Below are 25000 nucleotides of genomic sequence, written 5' to 3'. Positions count from 1 at the left end.
ACGCATCTGGGAGATGCGTCACGTTGTAAAGCCCTGCACCACATGCAGGCGTTCTGGCACAGGGGGGTGTTCTGGCGCAGGAACGCCTCCTAAAAGTGGCTGAGTGAAATCTACAAGATTACACTCAGTCACTTTTAAGGCCATGCTGCGTCAAAACCCTGCACCTGCTTGAAGCAGGCGTAAGGATTGACACAGCATTTTAAAGTATGGTGCACCACCGAGCTTTGCTGGAGCTGCGTCGCGGTTGCGGTGCAACGCCAGCAATGCGCCGCCTTTACGGCAGCAGATGTATCACGCATCTGTCCATTTTTGCTCCATGGTGCGCCGCATTGTAATGAGGCGCATCCAGGGTGGCGCTGCCGTGACGCACAATAACTGGTGCATCCCTGCTGATATGCAGGGATGTGCCATTTATTGTAAATCTGCATTTAAGGGTTGTAACATTGATTAACACTGCTTCTACAAACTGAACCGAAATCAATGAAAATGTCTGGAAATCTGATGAGATTTGTGAAGTTTCAGAAAAATATTGCAGGAGTTGGCAAAACGATTTGCGAGAGAAAAATCCCTGAACATGTACCTTATAATTATGTTTATTTGTATATTTTAAGACTGAAATGCCTTTTATAAGAACATGCCCCTTTTTGCATGATCAACCCTATTTTTTGTGTACTAATGTTTCCGTATTTTTTTACTCTGTGCACAAGGACTCTGCTAGAGGCATAGTATGTAGAAATTGATTAAACTCCTATTTGGGATGTTTACCTTACCTGTAAATCACTAGAATATGGGACAATGGTACAAAGGGCCAGTAAGGTATATGTCACTAGTGGACTGCATAACTCTTTGTGCCACCCACTACAGAGACAGTGCAAGAATGACTGCAGACCTACCAATGTGGAGTTTTAAAATTGCAAATCTTCCTTTTAAATATTAATAAACAAATTAACTTCAAAGAGACCTAGCCTGCCACAGGCAAATGCTAGCTGACATGTGGGCAGGGCCTCTCTTTCTCCCTCCAGTTAGCCAGCGGTAGAGGAGCTGCCCCAGAACTGGTTTGTAGTGAATACAGAGAAGAGGTTGCCCATTTCCCTGGCTACATCTCTGGGCTGGACACACAGACTCCGCACAAAAGGAGAATTAGTTCACCATCTTGGATTTAGGCAGATAGGGACACTATGAGTTTGTTTGCAGTAGGGCACACGGGAATAAGTGGGGACGATGAAGCATTTCACCAGAACTGGTGTCTAGCTTAAGTCCATAGTGTTGAATCTGTGCCACATTTCAGCATGTTCATACTAAATTAAAATGGAAATTATTTACCAAGTTTTTTTTATCCTGAACTCTGGAATTGCTTCGGCTCTCATGGCCCTATGTTGGCCAACCCTGCATTGAATTATCCCCTCAGAAACCAACCTTTCTCCACGCATTACACAAATGAAAAGATAGCACAACTGTTCTTACCAAAGACAGAGCCACCACACACCAGAACATACCTTCACACCGCAGCACTGCGTTGTTCCAGACCACGTTGCCTTCCTTAAGCACACAGGTGATTGTTTCCGAGCCATGCGTCCGGATAAATCCTTCATCGCAAAGGAACGACAGGGAGCTACCAAGCTGCAGGCTGTCACCAAATCTCTTCCCATTGACAGGCACTCCCGGATCAGGACACTCATTGTGGCGGAACGCTACAAGAAGAAAGTTGAAGAGGGAAAGTATGGGAGCAATAAAAAAATCATTCCATTTGGATAAATGACTAGTTCATCTATTCTTTCACACAAAAGAATGTCAAAACGTTTTTACGAACATATTACTTATCACTGCACAAAGGCAAAACGGTAGTATTTGGTGGTAAGAGTACACAAAATTTCGGTTCATGAACTAGCAAATTCTAGTCCATCCCTCAACTTTTAGTGGGGCTTAGGGTTTCTCTCTAAAACACGTTTATGGCAGAAATGTACTATGAAACCTTTTCTAGTGGAAATCAAATCTATTAACTTATGGTTTTGTGGGTTTTTCTGCAACCAAATCCCCTGCAAGAAGCTTTTTTTACCTACTTTTTTTCTTAAACTTTTCAAATACCAGAGAGTTTGAAAAAGAATAAAGGGTCCCCTGCTGGGCATACACTTATCCCTGCCCCTTTCCAGTAGACATGAATACAGACACAACAGATAAACCATAGAGAAAATAAAACACAAGGTAGAAATTGGCAGGATTAAAGCTAAGTGGAGGAAGAAAATATGTAGCAAGCAATTCTGGAGACCACCTTCCCGAATGTCCTCAGTGCCATCACTTAAGGAGAAAATGATCCAAGCTAGATCTCTCTTTGGTAATACGAAGGCAGTGTCAGATACTGTAAATTCAGATCATGTGAAAATGTGCAGGCACTTTTCAAACTAAACATAAGATTTATTATTGAAATAAAATAAAGACTAACATAAAAAGTCAGGAAAACTCAGTTTGTTTCTGTATTGCACTCCATCATGCAATAAAAGAAATAGTGTATTAGTCCTTGGTGAAGAATTCTCCCAAAGAAGGAAAAGACTATCAAACAGTCCTGGCCTGTCCCCTGCTAAAGTGTCGAGGCGGGCTTGAGGAGGGACCTGGGGGGGGGAGGTGGTGTTTCTCGGGGGACAAAATGAATAAATAAATAAACTTACCTGATTGCTTCCGCCGATCGCTCCATGCCACTCTTCCTGCTTCTGGGACCGGCTCCCAGGCTGCACTGCGTCCAATCATGATGCTGCATAAAAGCAGCATCAGGATTGGCCTGATGGCTACAACTTTGCACTCCCAGGCAGACTGTCAGTCTGTGCCTGCTTTCTTCAGCCCAGCAACGTAGCTGGGGATGAAGAAAGCTTCATGTGCAGTGAGGGGACAAGGGAGTGCACTAGCACTCCCCCACCACAGTGACATCGCCCTGGACCCACCCCCAAGACTCATCAGAGTCCTGGGGGCAGGTCCAGGGGGATTAAAAGGAAACCCGTTTTCTTATTGTTTTATTTGCGGCCGGTGGCAAGGGGGAGCGGCGCTCCTACCCCATTATGGAGGGGCCGCTGCTGCTAACAAATCACAATAACATAACACATATATTTGCAAAGTGCAGTTTACCCATGTGTCTTTTGATGCTGAAATAAGAAATGTTTATTGTAACCCAACTCAATGATATTCATAAAGATTACCATTACAATGGGATAAAGAGTATGCCATTCATGTATATTGATACGACATAACAACGATAAGACCTGAAGGCCTAAATCCAATACTCAGAACTGCATTTCATGGAGACAGGGCATTTTATGGTCAGCTTGCCACGTATAGTAATGGAAAGACAACATCCTAGGAAAGAAACATGGCTGACGACAGGGCCGAGTGAAAGAGGCTTAACTGCCAAGGAGGGGCGAACAGCAGCAGTTGGGCGCAGGTACAGCTCTGCAAGAGCAGCAACCACAGTGGCGGGTCATTCATAGGGGGCTCTAGGTGAACTAGTGAAAATCAGTTTCCGGAGCCCTTGTCAAATTCTACTGGCGAATGAGGGACACAGAAGATCACTCCCTGGCTCATCTGTGCTGGCTAGAAGTCGAAAAACAGGCAGGGCTCCCCAACTCCATATACAAGTCCCTTAGGCAAGCACTTCATGCGTTAGCATTGGAAGAATCCTGGCTTTTACCCATGACTTACACCGCTTTCAAACAGTTAACCAACAAAGCAATTAAACAAGCGTCACTACTAATGGACAAAGCTGCAGTGGCTGGCAAAAGCCACGCCTGGATAGTCTTGCCATCATACATCTATCTGAAACCCCATCCATATTTGCAAGACTGCTTCAGGGACTAATACAAAAGGAAATTAAGCCTGATAAGGCTGGGTTGCTTTTCGAGTAAAGACCTTACCCCCAAATGGCTACGGTCGTGGCCAACACACGACTGTCACCTTTGTGGAAACGGTGCAGAGTCACTACTGCACTTAATATGCATATGTCCGGAACTTCAGGAACTAAGGAAAACGCTCCTGCTACCACTTTTAAGAGACGCTCAGGTGAGAACCTGCAGGGCGGCCGTTATTAAATGCCTTAGTGGGTCTTGGATCCAATTATCCTGTAATATTAAAAAAATTCTGGAGTACACCGCCCAAGAGCTGGAAAACAAGGCACCAACCAAAGATGACTTAGGATAATAGGCTTGGCCATAGTTGGTCACGGGCCCTCCTTCATTTTGCTCAATGGATATTCTTTCCTCCAAACACTAGTATAATACAAGTTCCCTTTTGAGTTAAAAAGTGTAATGAGATCCAACATACACAACTCTTTTAAGATTTTCTTTTCCCCTTAGACTAACTCTACAAAGTTTGTGTACTTTTATGTTACTACTTTTAATTTCGACTTGTTGCTTACTTTCTATTGTTTTAAAGATGAAAATGTTGACCGCATGGTGGTAAGTTCCACCCTTTTATGATTTTAATGAATCAAATAAAAGTATTATAAAAAATAGTGAAATATCCTGCCTCTCTCTGGACACAAATTCAATGAAGTGTTACAGCTTTTACATGAAAACAAGTCATCAAAACCATAATTTGTGTACATTTAAAACTGCAGTGTCACGCTGGCAGTGAAAGAGGGCTCCACTGGTTGCACTGCGCAATGCGCGTGCGCATGAATCAGGCGGTGGCCATACCGCCCGGCCTACACTTACAAAATACGCTAGATAGCATGTTGCGCTAGCCTCGGCACAGCAGCATGTCAACTAATGGAGTTTAGGCTGGGCTTCTCAGTCATACACCCTTATGCTCAATCAGAAGCAAGGATACATCAAAAGGGAAAGACTCGACTCCTATCCTAGCTTTTGATTGGACAAAAGCGTGTGGACCCGGCTCTGACGTGCAGTGGAAGTTGGAAATTGCGGGCCCTTGGGGCGCAGTGAAAAGTGTGTGCTCAGATTATCTTTGGAGAAGTTTTATTTTTAGCAACTTCCGCCTCCTGTGTTTGTATGATTAGAGCGTGTTGTGCTAGTGTGTGTGCGTGCATGCACTAGTGTGCATACAGTGTATGTGAATGAACGCCTGTATGCCTGAGAGCACCCAAGCCACCAGGTGCATTATTATTCCTTTAGAAATTAAGCAGTGGCAGCAAGTGCAGCAAAGGAAGCTGCTGCAACAATGCACAAAATGTACTATGTCAAATATGTCAACCACGGCCCTGTCTCTTATTAATACGGCATTACTTAACCATCATGAGCAAAAGTAAACCTGTAAGAACTGGACTGTATATATTCCTGCAACTGGATACTGCTCTGACTCAAGGGTTACGATGGATGAACATCGCATACTGACAAGTCAAATTAGACTCAATTTCTCTCACTCTCTTGCTCAGAAGCATCCACTGGCTACACGAGGCACTTTACCAAAGAAATAATAAATAAACAGTCAATATTGACACTTTCTTAAGAACCCTGCTGGACTATAGCTTTGGCTGAAATAACAAAGGCTGTTGTGAGGTTTTCCTTCTGCACTAGATTTTAGTTCGGTTACATGCAAGTGGAAAAAATGTCTAACCTTTAATCTCGAGATTTAAAGGAATATTTCTTTTTTTCGATTGGTCCCATTACATTGGCTTTTGAAATGCATGTTTATTTGTAGCTGATACTGTCGTGCGTGCTGTTCTGCTGGTGTGTACTATTCTACCTGAATGCATTACACTGCTTTCAGTTTTACTCTTCAAACCAGACGAGGCGGAGAATAGAGAGGACTGTTTTATTTGGTGCCCTCCTCAGTGCATATAAAAGTTTAATGGAGAGGCAGGAGGGAGATGCAATGGATGTTAGAAGAGAGTTAAAAAGAGTTAATTCTTAGCCCTGTTGGGAGTATATTGGTGAACAAAAGTTTCTATTTGTCAGCAGGCATCTGAGTGCATCAGATAGATACAATATCATTAGCTTAGGAAACATCTCTATTCACCTGATCTTTTCCTGTAAATGCAGTTATCTGCCATTGGTGGTAACAGTTGTCAATGCTCCATTGATAGTGACTCTCTGGAGTGTAGGTTTAATGCACTGGTTTATTTATTAAGTTTATAAAGCGCGACAGCTACCCAGAAGGGTTTCCCGGCGCTAAGAAAGGCAACAAGCAGAAGGCACTAGAAAAGATGTAGTTATTGATTAAAAAGCCAGGTCTTGACGGCTTTACAAAAACGAACATAACAGTCCTCGGAGCGAATGTCGAAAGGCAGAGAGTTCCATAACTTGGGCCTCAGATAGGAAAAATACCTTCTGCCCATTCTGGACAGTCTGAACTTGGGCACAGTGAAGAGAATTTGAGAAGAAGAACGAAGGGGGCGAGAGGGCGAGTAGACATTGACAAGGGATTGCAGATAACTGGGAGCGTGTCTCGACCTGATTTTACGCATGTAGCTGAGTGCCTTAAATTTCACTCGGCTCTCCACCTTCAGCCAGTGCAAGTCTCGAAGGTGACCCGTTATATGGTCAGTTGTACGACTGCCACTGAGCAGGCGAGCCGCAGCATTCTGCACTAGCTGGAGTCGTCTAGTGACTGCCTTGGTCACCCCCAGGTAGAGTATATTGCCATAGTCCAACCGGGAGGTAACCAAGGCGTTCACCACAGACCACCTGGTATCGGTTGACAGCATCTAAAGCATCTTCTTCAGCCAGCGCAAGATGGTAAAGCAGGTTGAAGAGACTTTATTGATCTGACTTTGCATTGTCAGACCATTGTCTATAATCACCCCCAGATTACGCACATGCTCAGATGGAAATGGGAGCGGGGCTAATTCAGGAGGCCAGTGCCTGGAGGTCCAGAGATCTTGTTTTTGCCCAAGGACCAGGATTTCAGTCTTCTCTCCATTCAGCTTGAGAAAGTTACGATTCATCCACCTGGCGATTTCCCCAATTCCAAACTGAAGGAGGGAGGTGAGGGCCTGGTCCGGTTGAGAGAGGAAGAAGACAACCTGCGAGTCGTCGGCATAGGAAAACAAAGTTAATCCGACGCTGTTGGCAATATGAGCCAGGGGAGTGACATAAAGATTGAAAAGAAGGGGGCTTAGAATTGAACCCTGTGGGACACCGTGGGGTGAGGGATAGGTTTTGGAGGAAGCTGAATGGGAGTAAATTTGAAACGTTCGGTCAGTCAAAAATGAAGCCAACCAATCAAGGGCTAGACCTCCAATGCCCATGGCGGCTAGAGCTTTAAGAAGAATTTTGTGCGGGACAGTGTCGAACGCCGCACTGAGGTCAAGTAGTATCAGTGCGGCGGTCTCACCTCAGGCAAGCAGGGACCGAAGGTTCACCGTGACGCCAAGAAGTGTGGTTTCTGTGGAGAAACCTGGGCGAAAACCTGACTGGGAAGGATGAAGTAGGTGGTTGGTAATAACAAACTGAGACAGATGGTGATGAATGTGTCTTTCCAACACTTTGGAGAAGTCTGGTAACAAGGAAATGGGGCGGAAATTGGAGAGAACCTTAGGGTCAGCAGTGGGCTTCTTCAACAGAGGCGTGACCATTGCATGCTTCCAGCAGGCAGGGACGATAGCAGTCTTTAAAGAGAGATTAAGAATAGTGCAGATTGTAGAGAGCTGCGAGGAGCCCAATGACCGAAGTATCGAGATAGGCAGGGGATCAGTGGGGGAACCAGATTTTACCTTGCACAGAATCTCATGAAGGACGGCAGGATACAGATCAGGCCATGCAAGCAACGGACCTGGGGTGGAGACAGAGGAATGAATGGTACCCTCAAGGTTATCAGAGAATGCTGGGGGAGTGTTACTATCACTGTGAACGGAAATGTCTTGATAGATTTTGTCAATTTTTGTAACAAAGAACTGAGCAATTTCGTCACACTTACTACTCGACAGGGGAGGAAGTTCCGCTGTGGTGAGGGAGCCAGCAAGATTTTTGACCAGGCCAAATAGTACTTTTGATTTATTAGCTGTGTCTGCTATAGTTTTAGTGACGTAGCTGGCCCTGGTCAGAGCACACGCTTTGTGGTAGCTTTTCAAAGCATATTTATAGGTAAAAGCTGCTGCGGGGGAGTATTCTTTCCTCCAGATGCGTTCAAGTTTTTTACAATGGGATTTGTCCATTTTTAACGCATCATTGTACCAGGGGGCCGGTGCTTTATGGGACGCCTCCTTCTTTAAGGAAGAAGGAAGGCAGATGTCAATAGCATATAGAAGCCAGGAATTCGTTAACTCAGCTACCGCTTCCATGTCAGCCGACGTAATCAATTCAATGGGGAGGCGAGTAGCAAGAACATTGTTTAAAGAAATGATGTCCAGTTTTTTCCAGTCCCTCCTGCTAGTGGTAAGTGTGCTTCTGTGATGGGACGACACGCCCGTGGTGGTGAACATAAATCTGACAAGATAATGGTCTGACCAATGAACAGGCAAGGCAGGAGGACAATGTAGATACGGCATATTAGAAAAAATAGGATCTAAAAAGTGGCCACCTTTATGCGTAGGACCGCAATTATGTAAAGAAATGTTCATGGCCTCAAGATCACCGACCAGAGTTCTGACCGTGCTATTTTTCAGGTCATCCAAGTGAAGGTTAAAATCGCCCACTACCAAAAAATTGCTGGAATTAGTGAGGATGGAAGCAATAAAATCTGAAAGTTGCGCGGCTCAAGCATTAACAGGGCCTGGAGGGCGATAAACTAGAAGGCCCGTGAGTGTTACTTTAGGATGAAGGGCAAGTTTAAAACATGCAGCCTTACAGTTTTTTAAGGTAATAGGATCGAATTGGCATTGATACATGTTTTTAAATATGATTGCAATGCCACCACCTATCTTAGCGGCTCAGTCGCGCCTGACAATGGCTTAGTTAGAGGGAAGTGCTTCAGCAATATTAGGTCCAGAGCGGTCATGAAGCCACGACTCAGTAATAAAAAGGGCATCAGGTGACTCCTCACATAAAAGCTCGAATATTTCACGTCTATGTTTAGGCAGGGAACGACAGTTCAAGCTGAAAAACTTAAAAGAAGAAGTGAGGGGAATAGTGATCCGTGGAGTGCAGCTGCGACACATCTGTGGGGCTTCCAATGAAAGTGTAGAATGTGAACAAGACTGGGGAAGTTGGCCAGTCATGTCGAAAATGGTACAATCATTCTTGGTTTGAGGCCTGTACGCCTTCAGTTGATCGGCACCATAAGAGAACTTCATAATGGAGTTCTGACCAGAAGGTATGGCCCCTGGGCCCATATGGGCGTGGACGGGCGCAGACGGGCATGCCTTTGGCGCGCCTTTGGCACGCCTTCGGCGCGCCCACTGCGCGGATGGGAAATAACATACATTCATACAGGAAAGAGGGTGGGCGGGTCGGATCAACTAGTCCGCAACCCGGCGCCTCAGGCAAGATGGCGGCTTAACCCCTCAACCTCCCGCGACAGCACGTAATCGGCTGCAGGGAAGGTTGGCTGGTGCAGGGTCAGGAGACTATGAGCAAAATAGCGGTAAACTGCAACACAGTTAAAAACACAACATATAATGTGCAAACATAGCGATTAGCAGCAATTAATCTTTAAAAAAGCATAGATTCCAGGCCTATCTCCCCGGCTTCCGCCTCAAGGAGAATACTCGTAGCAAATCAGGGACTACAGGAAGTTGCGCGTTTAAATGCAGGAGAGGGCAGGCGGGTCGGATCAACTAGTCCGCAACCCGGCGCCTCAGGCAAGATGGCGGCTTATTCCCTCAACCTTCCGCGACAGCACCTAATCGGCTGCGGCTTAACCCCTCAACCTCCCGCGACAGCACCTAATCGGCTGCTGGGAAGGTCGGCTGGTGCAGGGTCAGCAGACTATGAGCAAAATAGCGGTAAACTGCAACACAGTTAAAAACACAACATATAATGTGCAAACATAGCGATTAGCAGCAATTAATCTTTAAAAAAGCATAGATTTCAGGCCTATCTCCCCGGCTTCCGCCTCAAGGAGAATACTCGTCCTGTCCCTCTGAATTATTGTTTCTATGTATTACATATAACAACTAAATGTATAATGCTACTGTTGTCATTTTTGACGCATTCCATGATTATATTTTCCTGAAAGAGAATGATATTGTGAGTGGGTTAGAATAAAACGTGTAGGATTGCTCCACGTAATTGTACCTATTTATTATAGGTTGGTATAAGCTAAATCAATAATTTCCACTTTTTTCACAGAAGACGAGTATTTCAGTTCTGTCATGAAGATAAGGTGTTCTGCCCAGACTGTATATAGATGGGAAGGACGCTCCCAAGTCCTGATCTTTGAACTCAGAATTGTGACTATAGTGGCTTTACTCTCATTATGGCATGAAGGTGGCATATTCTATATATACAGAACAGTGATGGGGTGTCTGTGGTGCATATGTTTGTGTGAGAGAATAAAACATTTCGGACGTATGTGGCTAAAAAATTAGCATGGTGAAAATCACAAGCAGTTTGGGGATAAAAATGCACTTACTAACAAAGAAAATCTGCTTAAGGACAGCATCACTTTTTCATGAAAACAAGGACAAATGTTTGGGGAAATGAATACATTTATCAAATGAAAATGCTATATTTCAGGTTGAAATGTCTCTAGGTTTGTAAGCTCAACACAAGAAATGCACTTCTGAAATATATCTGAAGCTGGTATTTGAGCAATGCAATATTGAGTTTGGGACACTTATTTCTGATTTTTGTGCCTTGGTTCCCCAGGACTCTTACTTCTATGGTTGTATTTCGTACATTTGATGGAGACATGTCATCGTCTATTCCATAGTACACTGCCAAGCGCGAGCTGAGCATCGGCAAGCGCGCCCTTAGGGCCCGGCCCCCCGGCCCCCGCCCTCCTACCTGATCTGGATAGGGGCGACCGGTCTGCCCCAATGGGCGACCGGCCGCTTATCATTTCCGGGGTCGGGAGGACGCACATCTGGTGCGACAGAGGGCGGAGCCTGGTGACCTATTTAGGCACTGGGGGCAGTGACCCCGGCCTCTCCTTCCTCTGTGGCACCGGACCGGAGCGTGGCGGCCTCCCTGATGCGTCCTCCCTCCTACAGCCCTTAGGACAATTTGAACTGAGTTTGAAGCCGAGGGATTTCCTTAGTCTTAAAGTCTCTTAGTTGTAAATGTCTCTAGTTCTAAATGCCCCCGTACTCCCTCGTCCGGTGCTGGAGGTCGTTGGGTCGCGGGTCAATCCAGCCAAGAGCGTGGCGGGAGGCGACAAGGAGGAGAGGCGCGTCGAGTTGCAGCCGTTTCATCTCGCCAGGTGAGGAGTCGGGGTGCCTGGGGGGCCTGGGGCAGCCGCGGATTGCGGGAGGGGTATCCGGGGCGGGCGATGGGTTGAGGCCGGCCCTGGCGGTCCGCGGCTGACGGCAGGACTCCCGGGCATGTGGGCTCCTTCCTGGTTGATGTGGGCGGGCTGAGGGGGGGCGGAGAGTAAACTGAACACGGGCCGGGTGCACGCGGGGGGCCTGGGGGCAGCCGTGGATGGCAAAGTAATTATGGCGGACGGAGGTTGTCCGGATCGGGTGGTTTGCGGCTGCTGGCGGGGGCTCCCTGGGCGTGCTGTTTCACCTCGTTTGTCGACGTGGGCCAGGGGGGATTGTAACAGAGATCGAGGCAGTAGTGCAGTGCACGGGTCGATGTAAGGAATATTTCTTGAGGTGGTACGTTCGGGCTCGTGCTGACATGCCCTTCTTTGCTTTCTCGTGCTGGTGGGTGCTCGTTTTGCCGAGGGGAACCTTGATGGTCAATAGGGTTGTGGTGCTGTATTTGAGGACATAGCGTATGTGGAGCTTGGTTCACGTCCTCTCGGTACTCCGACCGGAATATGTGTAGTGCAGAGTGCATCTGATTTGCATCACATCTCTACCGTTCCAGTGTGCACCTTTACTTTTTTGGAGTACCAGGCGGTGAAGGAATTTCCCAGTATCACACTACATTCATGCGTGTGCAGCGGGTACGAGGTAGCCAACGGATGGTTCACGCAATGCAGGCTGCACGGTTCTATGTATTGTGGACGCCTTGTCGTACTTGGAGGTCAGGTTCAGTGCAGGGAGTGGGGGTGGCTCTGTACCGTCTGTTGCTTGCAGTGGATGAGAACTAGTTGGCGATCCAAGGGCGGCAGTTACATCGCGTCCCCTTGCTGATTAGTTGGGATTCTTGAGTGAGGGGCAGGGCTGCGTTACACTTCTGAGTGGAGCATTTAGTGTGGTTTCCCGACCTCGGTGCAAGGGAATGCTGGGACTGGCGTGCTGATATTTGAGCTGGTGGCTTGCTGATCGCCGCATTAGTTGCTAGTACTCGAGGGCTAACTGTCGCTGGGCAAAGTTTGTTTCAGAGCGTTAGGTCAGGTGGCGGCCGGCAACAACTTGGAAACAATGCATTGAAAAGTCTATGGAATTTCTATATTGTCCAAAATTTATAAAGTGCCTTATTTCCAATGTGCATTATAAAGTGCCTTATTTCCAAATCTTGATCTGACCGTCCAAGTGTGCATTAAAGTGCCTTATTTTCGAAGAGAGTTAGTATGCTTATATGCATTACGGGGTTCTCGTCAAGAGTGTCTTCATAAAACATGTCTTATTTTGGAAGTTATATTGATATGTTTGACACGGCGGGGGCTGCAGTTTGGGGGACTTCTTAAAGTGTTGAAGGCTGAGGGATAGGTTACATATTTGTCTCGTGCACATTAAAATAAGAGGGGTTGAGATGAAATGTTATTGCACAGCTGCGCTTTGAAGGAAGGTTGTGGACTGGACACGGAGGTGACTGAGGGCATCGCATGGTGAATTAAAACGCCTCATCTCCTCCGCAGCGCCTGCTTAGACATTGTCGGGAGGAGCCGGACTTTCTGTGTTTTGTAAAGGGTCTGTGTTTTTTAAAAGGTCTGTTCACTGATTGCGCTGAGGTAAAGCATAGCAGGGGCTTTGATCTCTGGCGGGTAACATGGCTCCTTGCTCCTCAACTCCTCCTCCGCGCCTGCTTGGGCAGTGTCAGGAGGAGCCGGAATTTCTCGGTTTAAGACAAGGCTGAACAATTCAGCGTTTTTAGCTGATAGCTGCGCTAACCGCTCTGGTAACTGACTGCGCTGGGATAATGCAAAGCAGGGGCCTGTATCATTCCAAAAGGCGACGTGCTTTTGTTAGTCATGTGATTTTCCGGCGTGTTACTTGGCTCCTTGCTAGCTATATTACTTGTTTACATTAACTTAATAAGTGTGTTTATAAAGTGCACATTCATCCATTACCTGGCCAGCGGGAGACTGAGCCCACGATACAGCAGTAGAAAGATGAGAGATACGTAAGGTCTAGAACTGGTGCATAACATGTAGGACGATTATATTACAAAGGGGTAAAGGAAACTTTTATTGTAATAAGCCCTTATAATAATTTTGAACGTGAAATGTCCTACGTTATTGCACAATCGATAATTTGAGGTATTTCAGCATCCTATAGAATACTTTGGTCGTGCCGGCAAGTTAGCCGTTTTAAAAAGGGGCTCTGACTGGGGGAAATGCCTGCTTGGCTCAACTGGGAAACGTGGGAGGTCATGACCCAGCAGTCATATGGAGGGTGCCATCTTCCTCTAAACCAACTTTAACAGGCACTCTTCGGATTGAGAATTCGTGACCCTGGAAGGCACGTGGCACTAGCATTAAGGCACATCCTAGTGGGCACCAGCTCGGTGCGACATGGCCTGCATTCAGACTTTCTGTTCTTCTCAAAGATTAGAAGTTTACAGTCCCAGTTTCAGGATATCTTCAGCCGAGCGGCATCCGGGGAACGTAAAAAAGAGGAGAAATATAGACATGTTATAACACCGGAGAACGAGTTTTATTGTATAGTATTCTCTCCAGTGCAACTACATTTAACACTTGTTGGCGATGTCAATTGGTCTGGCTTGTTAAGTATGAAAGCGCCTTTTATGTCCGACATTGGAGTATACAAGAATCAATTGGGCACACACTCTGTAAATCACATGGCACTCGTATCCATTCAGCGAGGCACTGTATAGCTTCCCGGTCAGCCTCTGACACAATGGCAAGAAAATGCATTCTCAGCAACAAAAGCTACACAGGTGGAAAAGATGTCTTGTACACGCACCATATGTTGCATTAAAATAGGACTATGGCAGAGGGGGTCCATTTGGCAACTGGATGGGAAATAGTCTATATTAGGGTGGTTAAAGCACGACCAGCACAATGGGTGTCAATGTGTGGGTCATATTGGAAGGGGAGGACAGTGAATAACGTCGACCAGTCGCATGCCATAATTTGCATTCTTGGAGGAATGACCACGTGTAAGATGGGGCACCGCAGATGAACCGAGTGGCAAGCACACCGTTAGCATGGCTTGGCGCAATAAGCAAGGCAGCCAATGACTGAGATAGTCTGAGGTAGATAGCGGTCCTGGGTGAAAGCAGAGGATAAATGATAGACCATTCCTGAACTTAGTGGACCCAAAAGGCCCCGGGGATATGTGGGGTAGGTAAGGGTGTGTTATTCGATGATTAAAGGGTAAACATGAAAAGACCCGGGCATTCATATAAACGATTTTGGTAGGAATCAGTACACGGCAAGATTCACTCCCTACATAGGTAGTCTGATATTTGGTGTGACAAATTACCTATCGGTAGGACTTAATATTAGAAAGGACAACCCCCCTCACCCCCCCCCTTAAAAGCTGGTTGATACAGAGGTATGTTTTTGGCAGTTAATATGTCTAGGCTGATATACATGGCATGCCTTGTCTTTGAACTAGTAAACAAATCAGGCCTAGGGACACAGAACTATGTTCTCCCTGTGAATCAATCGGACCTGTAGCAATAATTTGTGACTCATTACCAGACGTAGCAGAGTGAGGCCTCATATGCGGGGGGGTAAGCTTTGTCACAAGGCGACTGAATGAATGCAGTCCGACAATTACAGAGTGTATAGACAGTCAGATGGCAAATTAATGTTCCGCCTATCTTAGGAGGGCATAACAAGGATTCCGATTGTACGAATCCGTTATATCACGGGTGTGCCAGAAGAGATAACCACTGCAGAGGCGGCACAATGGGCAAGGTCAGGCGCTGGTCATTCTGCGGTGGCGGAGACCCGTTTGACTAGAATGGTGGTGTCAGAATTGCTGATGATTTGCCAATGACCATACTTGACTTTTCTATTTCTCTCCTGTTCAGTGGTGAACTCACGAAGGTGGTGGTGCCACAAGGCACTCGTCCATGCGGCAAGCGGCAAGGTGACCATGGCGAGGGCAAGTGGTATGGCCGGAAGGCCTGGAGGGGCCAGGTTTCTTGAGTCAGGGCAGCCGGCCCTGGGAGTAAGTGGAGAGCCTGGAATGTCTCGGTGAGGCGGCTCAAGTAAGAACTGCCCAAGTAGCGCTCAGTGTAGGGCCGCTTGGGTAACATTCCACACAAATGGTTTCCAGTTTCTGGAGAGGTGAGGTGTCACAAGGTTGGAAGTGACCAGGTGGGCTCAGTGAAGGGCCGCTGGTGTTACATTCTGCACCGGATGGTGTTTCCGGTAAGTTGAGGTATCGCAATGATGGGGTGCAGTTATCAGGCATCGGTACATTGAGCCGGGTGAGAACATTAGGGTCTTTCACGCAGAGTGCAGGTGGGGAAGGTGACGGACCTGTGGGCCCTGGTCACCTTTGTGGCGGTAGAAAGACCTTGGAACAGTACAATTGACCGACGGAATGGACGGGAGTCCGCCTTGCGTACTCCCTAGGCTAGCACTGAGGGGGGAGACGGTAAGCTCCCCGCTGTGAAATAGGGCCCCGGCTGGGGAGGCTAGGGCGACAGGTTACGAGCCTCCTGGGTTCCTGGTCAGCCTGGAGGTCGGAGGGTGGGCCCCTGGAGAAGGCGGACAAGGAACAGAGGTTGGGGGCCCTCTCCTCATGAGTCGCAGGTGGGTTGCACCTCGCGTGGATGCACGGCATGGTAGAGGGGAGCCGGAAGTCCTCCCCCTTTGTGTTGGATGATTAGAAGCTGTATCTGGCGAAAGAAGATCAGGAAGACAAGAATAAAATTAATTGTGTTGATAACTGCATTTAATGAATTTTGAAATGCCCTGTCATGTTTATGAAAATTTCAAAAATATTAAACATGGCCGTTTTTACACCCACACAAATCTCTGTGGTTGATTCTCATGTGGGTTGTCAAGTCATAAGGAGGGAGCGGGGAGCATGCTGGGGGATCCGGGTCCTATGCCAAGCGCGAGCTGAGCATCGGCAAGCGCGCCCTTAGGGCCCGGCCCCCCGGCCCCCGCCCTCCTACCTGATCTGGATAGGGGCAACCGGTCTGCCCCAATGGGCGACCGGCCGCTTATCATTTCCGGGGTCGGGAGGACGCACATCCGGTGCGACAGAGGGCGGAGCCTGGTGACCTATTTAGGCACTGGGGGCAGTGACCCCGGCCTCTCCTTCCTCTGTGGCACCGGACCGGAGCGTGGCGGCCTCCCTGATGCGTCCTCCCTCCTACAGCCCTTAGGACAATTTGAACTCCCACCCACCCATCCCTTTAGCTCAGTGGATTAGAGGGGCGTGTTGCGGTAGAAAGACCTTGGAACAGTACAATTGACCGACGGAATGGACAGGAGTCCGCCTTGCATACTCCCTAGGCTAGCACTGAGGGGGGAGACGGTAAGCTCCCCGCTGTGAAATAGGGCCCCGGCTGGGGAGGCTAGGGCGACAGGTTACGAGCCTCCTGGGTTCCTGGTCAGCCTGGTGGTCGGAGGGTGGGCCCCTGGAGAAGGCGGACAAGGAACAGAGGTTGGGGGCCCTCTCCTCATGAGAAGCAGGTGGGTTGCACCTCGCGTGGATGCACTGCATGGTAGAGGGGAGCCGGAAGTCCCCCCCCTTTGTGTTGGATGATTAGAAGCTGTATCTGGCGAAAGAAGATCAGGAAGACAAGAATAAAATTAATTGTGTTGATAACTGCATTTAATGAATTTTGAAATGCCCTGTCATGTTTATGAAAATGTCAAAAATATTAAACATGGCCGTTTTTACACCCACACAAATCTCTGTGGTTGATTCTCATGTGGGTTGTCAAGTCATAAGGAGGGAGCGTCTATTCCATAGTACACTTAAAGCTCCTCTCATATTGCCGTTACTTCTGACTGATTCTGTAAGACTGGTCTAATTGACGAGATCCTGTTATCTCTATGTAATGCACAGTAGCATTGCTCTATGTGCTTGTAAATTTAGCTCTGTCATCTGTGGGCTGTGATTGTCAGTTTTGTGCCTGTTAACTTGTTCACCCTGCTCCTCCCAAGTAGATACTCACTCATAAAACATGATTCAGAATCTTCTTGGAAGAAGCTGGATGGAAAAGCGAATTGAAGAAAGATGCTGTACCCATTTTGAAAAAAAGATGTGACATTGCATACCTGCCTGGAAGGGATAGATATCGATCCCAGCTTTAAGAGACGTTATGGTGAAAATCAATTCTTTAGCCATTACTTTGTCAACTGGTTTTGTTGAAGGCTAAATCTCTCCCAGCGTGTCATTAGTGCCTGGCAGACCACAATAGTCTTGACATAGTTATTCATTAACCTCTTCACAACTTCTACATTTTTTTAGTCAATGAATTAGAAAATTGTGATGGAAAATGCTCCATTTCACAACGTGGTGCCATTCCAGTTGACAGGGACAGAGCAATCTCACTCATGAACAATGAACGGCATGAAGATTTTTTTTTTTTGTGATGGAGAGCATTTAGGTTGAAAGGCGGAGAGAGCAATAGGGCACGATATATTTTATTTTGATTTTAAAGATTACTGAAGAGATACCTGTTCTCAGGTTTTCGCACCATGTTTGATTTTAAGAAACTCGGGCCCATATTCATTAGGTTTTTGCGTCACGCAATGGGGCGCAAGGGCGACGCAAAACCTATGTAAGATTTATGAAGCCATGAAAGGCCACCGTTCATGGCCCTACATGGCTTGATAAATCTAGAGTAACACAAGGCAGTGCAACTTGCTGCCTTGTGTTACTCTGTGGCAAGGAGTCGTTCCATGGGTAGAGCGTGGGTGTTCCCACGCATCCAACCATGGATTTGTAGCGCATTACAAGATTTACCATTAGAGTGTCCAAATGTTACACCTCCCAGGTGAGGCATAGCGAGGAGAAATATCTTTATTCTCCTCGTTTTTTCCTCTTTCTACATGTGCTACATAAATTTGGGCCTTAGTATGTATACTTTTGACCATTATGTCAGTATTTTACTATATTTATTCTGTGCTTTGTGTGTAAGCTACAGCTAGTATATGTTCACAATTATAATTGAAAAATGTACACGTACATTTGGATGAAGGGTTGGTTTTAGTGCTATACAAAGCCATATATAATGCATCACTCGTATGCAATATGGTCATAAGAAAACATTAACATAGCTGTACAAACATGTATATTTTCACCTGTTTAAAGATTCATTAGGAAACCTCATCCATTTTCTTTAATTGTCCTGCTTGTTAGTCTGCACAGCTAGGTGCCTGGCAGTTTTGAATGACGTGCGGAGAGTCACTCATAAGATGGCCTGTTTTGAATGTTTCTATATTTAAAAAGTAGACAGAAATATATAGAATTCTGTTAATATTTAATTGTAAAAATCGGTAAAAATTAAAAACGGGGAGCAGTATTTATATTATAGCACTGTGGCAGTGGCAGGGACTTTGGAGAGCCTAAGGCTTTGCCTGCTAAATGCCTGCTGAGACGGTCACTCCTAAGAGGTGTGGCTGTGGGATATCCTGCTAGTGATAAATCTACTAGCAGACACCGGGAGCTGGGAGAATCTCACCATTTGGGTTGTGAGAGCTAGCCATCTGTGTAACTGAAATGAGATCAACGGATTTGGCTGCATTAAATACAGCGAGAGTATCTGCCACCCCGATTCACATAATGGCAGAAAGCGCTTGTGGGCGCCTAATGACTTGCATTGCAGTGGCACAAATGTACGTGGTACACCATGCTCTTGTGTAAGTATGGGGTACTGATGGTTACAAGCTCCCTACTTGCCATGGAGCCCTCCTGCTGGTATTGTGTAATGACTGCAGCGACAATACCCAACCTGGAGTACCCTCTAACTTGGAGAGAAGTAACAGTGAAATAGCTAGGCATCAGTGCTTAAGTTGTAAAAAGAATAAGTGCTAAGGACCTCATCAAGAGGTCACTGCAGCTTGCACCACATATTGCCTCTGCCAGTGATTCTAATAACACAACTACTAACCATTACACTCCTACAAGTGTGACAATTTAGACTATTCTAGGGCCCAAAAGCTATATGGAATACTTGGGCAGCACATATTTTTAGTCATTTTTAATGTATATTGTATTACTGAACAACTGTTTTTGTACTCATAGATAAAGAGCACCATCATGTGGCAGACTGTAAGAAGTGCTGGTGCTGACAATTAAGTGCTGGTGCCGAGCACAGGAAACATCGTGCTCAAAATAAGCACTGCTAGGCATGTATATATACACCGGGATTATGAGAAAATGATCTTTGCAAACTATAGCTCCACTATGGAACAACTAAAACATAATATTGATATGTGGCTCACATTGCCCCTGTCCATAGCAAGAAGGATATCACTGATTAAAATGTTAACCCTGCCCAAGTTAATGTAACTCTTTGTCAAGACTACCATTTCGATAGATAATCATTTTTTTAAAACTCTTAGATCTCAGTATCTTAGGTTGGTATGGGATGGTGGGTGAGCCAGAGTGCAGTGGAAGACACTTATTTTAGCTGATTAAGAGGGCCACTTTGACGCCCTTGACATAGAAGCATACTAATTAGCTGCCCAGGGTCTGTGTCTTTGATGCTCGTTTCACCTCGTGCATACCTTACTATATAGAATATTACAGAGGGAACGAATTGTGAAGGGCACGTTGCATCTACAGCTGCCACTGGGCCTGACACTGTCACAATGGAAGGTACAGGCAGCAGCTGTAACCTGCTGGGCTTGGAGAAAAATCTGACAGCATGCAGCCTTAGATATTATATATTCCCCAGTCATTCTTTAGGTACATTGTATGCTTTTACCCTGCACAGAGGAGATTGTAACTATTAGTTCTCTCAAGATAAAGGGTATAGAGTAGGTCTAGGCAAAATTTAAATTACGCTAGCATAATTTGTGTAATTGGGGGAATTTCACATTATGCTTGGTAGGCAAAATTCCCAAAATTACACCATTATGCCCCATCATGTATTTATGCGCCATCCATGGTAAAACTTTACACAAATGTGAAGAAACAACAGAATGCAAATGGCTGCTGTTTACTGTGTTTTGTTTTTCTCTCAATTGTTTAGCATGAAATGCAACCCGCACTAAAATATAGTGCTATATGACAAATTTGCATTTCATGTCATTGCGTATAATTTTATCCCCATTTCATGTAATCTCTCGAAAGCAAACTATGTGAATTTCGCACACCTCTAGTACACAGCATTATACATAGAGGGTCAATTTATATCCCTTGCTCAGTAAAATAAATGATGTGCAAACCACGGGAATGGATGCCTTTAGATATTAAAGGCTCTGTCACTCAGTGCAAACCAATGTAACTAACTTTCCAGTTAAACCCCCAGAATATAAACCTTTGCGACTGATTATTACATCACTGGAATCGAAACACTGGTAATCCAAGCTATAAAACGATGCAAATACAGGCCGGATGTGGCTGTGCGTCACCCTGAGTCAGGGTCGGATTGGGATCACAATTTGGCCCGGGCACTGACGAAAAAGTGGCCCACATTAAGGGGGCGTGGCCTACATTTAAGGGGCGTGGCCTATATTTAAGGGGCGTGGCCCACATTCGAGGGGCATGCCCTTTCATGAAACACCATTTGGTTACTCTTTGAGGTCTAATTTGTAGACAAATATTTAGTAAATTAAGCCTTTTAAAGCTTACAGAGCAAGTAACATTGGTAAAGACTAGGAGCACTGCAGTTCAGATAACTGAATACTTACTTGCAGTCTTAACGCCCTGCACAATGTCGTTGGATACTCTTTCCTAACCAGCTATGTCCTAGACTCTAATCATCACATAAACCAGAAATCTAGTACAAAGTCAAGGAGAAAGGGTAAGACTGGAATCTCTGGTAATAGAACATGTAATAACAAAAGTAAGAATTCACAAACGAGGAAAAGGCAGTCTGGGGTGTAAAAGAATGCTGAAAAAATGTATCTGTACAATCTAGTCATACATTTATTTCACAGTCAGCAGGTGATGTCTATATACAAAAAACACAGTTTTATTCATATCTGTTGCTGCCTTAAAGTCTGGGCCATGGGGAGTGAAATAAAACAATTGCCTAGGATCACATGATCTGATTAAGATACGAAACCAGTATTAATGCCAAGTTGTTGGTATCACATTGTGCAATTCAGAAACTAGATGTATATGCCTCACTTCCCTTACACTCACCTTACCCCCAACTGCAACTCATCTGGTATCAACATAGCTCTTGGTCATAACTCAGACCAGATGTTGTTGCTCCTGGCAAAATGTTTGTGAGCACCTATGTTCAGGCCTATATCATAATGTAATACAATCTGGAATAATGCTGCAAAATCATTCCTTGGGTAAATTGTGTACATTAAATTGCAACAACATTTGACGTGGAATTCTGTGTGCAACCTGCCTATTTCTCACATTTTTAGTGGTAAGGGTGATTTGGTTGTTGTTTTGTGAGCTAGCACACAATATCACAATAAACCATACGGGCATTGTGTTTGCAATTGTAGCTTTAGTTATGTTTACTTATGCAATTCTTTCAGCAACAATGAAAACCAATGCGATGTTCTGAGGATTTTCACCATTCCATTGGAGGAAATCTAATAATTTCCTCCTTATATAGAAGAAGCAATACACACACTCTGTTCTCTGAATCATGGTACAAGAGACCTGCAAACAACTAGTGCTATTGGTTTTAAATATTCCAACCGTGTAACAATCCCTCACAATTTTTCGCATGTCCTCCCTGTGTAAGACACATTATGTAGCACCAACTCTGAAGCACGTTCTGGGGCCCACATGCATGATAACAAAACACAACCAACCAGAAAAAGTTGTGCAATACCCTAAAAACTAATCCCACCATGGTCCCTTTAAATACCCCTGCACCCCATAATCATAACCCATCCTAACCCTAAAAATACACCCTGCACCCTAAAACCCAAGCCTATCCCTGAACCCTAAAAATACCCCTTTACCCCAAACCCCAAACCTATCCCTGAACCCTAAAAATACCCCTGTACCTCAAAACCCAAACCTATCCCTGAATTCCAAAAATACCCCTGTACCTCAAAACCCAAATCTATCCCTGAATCCCAAAAATACCCCTGTACCCCCAAACCTATCCCTGAACCCTACAAATACCCTGTACCCCAAAACCCAAACCTATCCCTGAACCCTAAAAATACCCTGTACCCCAAAACCCAAACCTATCCCTGAACCCTAAAAATACCCCTGTACCCCAAAACCCAAACCTATCCCTGAACCCTAAAAATACCACTGTACCCCAAAACCCAAACCTATCCCTTCACCCTAAAAATACCCCTGTACCCCAAAACTAAAACCTAGTCCTGAAACCTAAAAATACCCCAGTACCCCAAAACTATCCCTGAACCCTTAAAATACCCAATCACCCTAAAACATATACCTCAGAACCCCAAAACATATACCCTATATACCCATACTTACCTTATCCTAACATATACAAAAAAACATGCCATTTGACAGTTTTATGTAGTGTAAATTCAGCCCAAGACAAAGGCTATTTGAGTTCTATTCATGAGTACCAATTACAGTACACATGATCTGATTTTTTATTTAAGGGCCTGGGCGAGGAAGTGATCTGCCCAGAATCACAGGCTGTTGAGCAGACCCTGGGATTCAAACTTGAATCCCCATCTCTGCAACTCTGGCGTTAGGCCACCTATGCCTATGCAAAGATAAGGAATGAAAGTGGGAGGATACTGTTCTTGCGCAGGACACAGGCCCAAGGTGACAATGGCCTACATGCTGAGCAACTAAAAAAACAGCAAGGCCCCTTTCTGTCACAAAATTATTCAAGAACTTCAGTGCAGGAGCACCTGAAAAGAAGGGAAGCCCCTGCTATTACTAACCTACTTAGCTCAAGAGCACATGAACAGCAGTATGGCCCCTGCAATTAGTAAATTAATCAGCCCTCCCCAGCCCTCCAGGCCCCAGGGCAATGTCTTGGCAGGGGAGCACAATGGTAGACAGGGGAAGGCTGAGGTGAAGATGGTGGGAGTTCAAAACATGACCTAGCCCCCACAGCCAGACCCATTCTTCCTCGCCCACTGTGCCCTGAATCTGAGGGGCTGTGGGCGAGGTGTTAAGATTAACACCGTTTCTCGGCTGCGTGGGCCCCAGGGGGGCCGAGGTGGAAATGGCTCAAGGCCTGAGCAACACCTGGCTCCCAGGGAGGCCGATTTTCGCAGACAATCACCGCTCCCCAGCCCACCCTTGGCGTGATTGCTTTTCAGGGGCAGGGGGTGAAGTGAGGCCACAGCTAATAATCACTGCATGGCACACAGTGAAGCGCTTTCATTTCTGTCTCTGTTTCCGTGCGCTCTGTGGGCCGTTTTTTTTTCTCCCCTTCCCAAGTTCACAGAGAGCAGATAGCAGAGAGCACTCTCTGTGAACTGAAAAAGGGGAGAAAAAAACCGGCCCACAGAGGGCACTGAGACAACGGCCCTTCGGCCGTTTCCCGAATGCCCGCCTTGCCAATCCGACCCTGCCCTGAGTGACTGGGAATGAGATCTGAATATAGTGACTGATGTGACATGTTGGTCCTAAGGTTTCTATGGAGTACAGGCACAGACTCATCCATTTTAAATATCATGTCTGTGGAGATGCCCACACGTGTTACATTCTAGATCCATGTGTTAGATGTGATGCCATGGATGGTTAAGGTATTGCTGGAGAGGACAACAATGCAAATAGTAGAGGCATTGGCCAAGTTTACGGACATAGTTGAAAGTCCTGCCCTCCACAAGGCCTGCTTGGATCGAAGATATGGCGCCTTGTAGAGACCGTTCTGAGCTGTATGCTGCTCATCAGACAATTCAGTCCAGGCATAAAAACATTTGGGACCCCCAGCGGCTTTATCTGCTTGCCCAACTACATAGGGGTAGTAAGGTCTGTGTAAATGTTGTAATACAATCAATGAAATGCCTAGCCCAGCTCGGGAACCTCAGCAGAGATGGGTCTTTGATAAATTTTTCTACTCACCTCTTACTTTTTTGTGTGGTTTAACATTGGGGTGTGTATGCTGCACAAAATAATGATGCCACAGTGGAATGTTGGGGTGACTACAGTCCTCCATAAATGCGAGTGTCTTGTTATTACGATATGCAAGATATGTAATTTCTGTCTACATCTCTAGTAAAGCTACGTCAGTTTTTTTATTTTATTTCTGTATTGTTGATATGTTTTCCTTATTTAAAATAAATAAATAATAAACAGTGGCGGCTCCTCTGGTAAGGCGGAGGAGCACCCCACTGCTATTTTACAGTGAATCAAAGGGAAATAAAAATGAAAATAAAGTGCATTATAATCATTTTATTTTTTCCTACTTCTGCAGTTTTGCATGAGGGGGTGGGGGCAGGGGAAGAGTGGTAGCGCCCTCCTAAGTGTGCAATAACTGCCGCCCAAAACAGTCTTGCGCACTTCGCATTTTCTCCATTCAGGCTGCAGTACAGCCTGCATTGAGAATACAAAAGGGGGTGGTGATGGACGGAGCATCTGAACCAATCAAACACTCACACCCAGTCAAAAGATCTGGGTTTAATCCATCACCGTTCTTTAGCCCACTCCGCCACCCCAGTTCAGACATGGCCATATGCACATCAGTCTGACCCTGTGCCTCATGGGAACAGTCCAGCCCGAACTGCCAAGCCATGCCTTCCCTGGCTCGAAAACAAGCTTCCGAGGACCGGTTTCTGGCATTCCAGCCGTCTTCAGCCAGGCTTGCTTGAATCCAGTGGC

The 25000-nt window shown here is 45.9% G+C and overlaps 1 protein-coding gene across 1 annotated transcript in view; it reads right to left on the bottom strand.

The window, feature by feature from the left end:
* Window positions 1–25000, bottom strand: part of CSMD2 (CUB and Sushi multiple domains 2) — a 1651801-nt gene that overhangs the window by 402709 nt on the left and 1224092 nt on the right. The window contains exon 15 of the mRNA XM_086956548.1: window positions 1497–1691. Coding sequence (XP_086812674.1) covers window positions 1497–1691 — 195 coding nt within the window. The remainder of the gene's footprint in view (window positions 1–1496; window positions 1692–25000) is intronic.

This window comes from Lissotriton vulgaris, chromosome 2_1, assembly GCF_964263255.1.
Source record: "Lissotriton vulgaris chromosome 2_1, aLisVul1.2, whole genome shotgun sequence".
Lineage (NCBI taxonomy): Eukaryota > Metazoa > Chordata > Amphibia > Caudata > Salamandridae > Lissotriton > Lissotriton vulgaris.
Note: the sequence above shows the minus strand (reverse complement) of the source record. Positions and strands in the feature narration are given on the sequence as shown.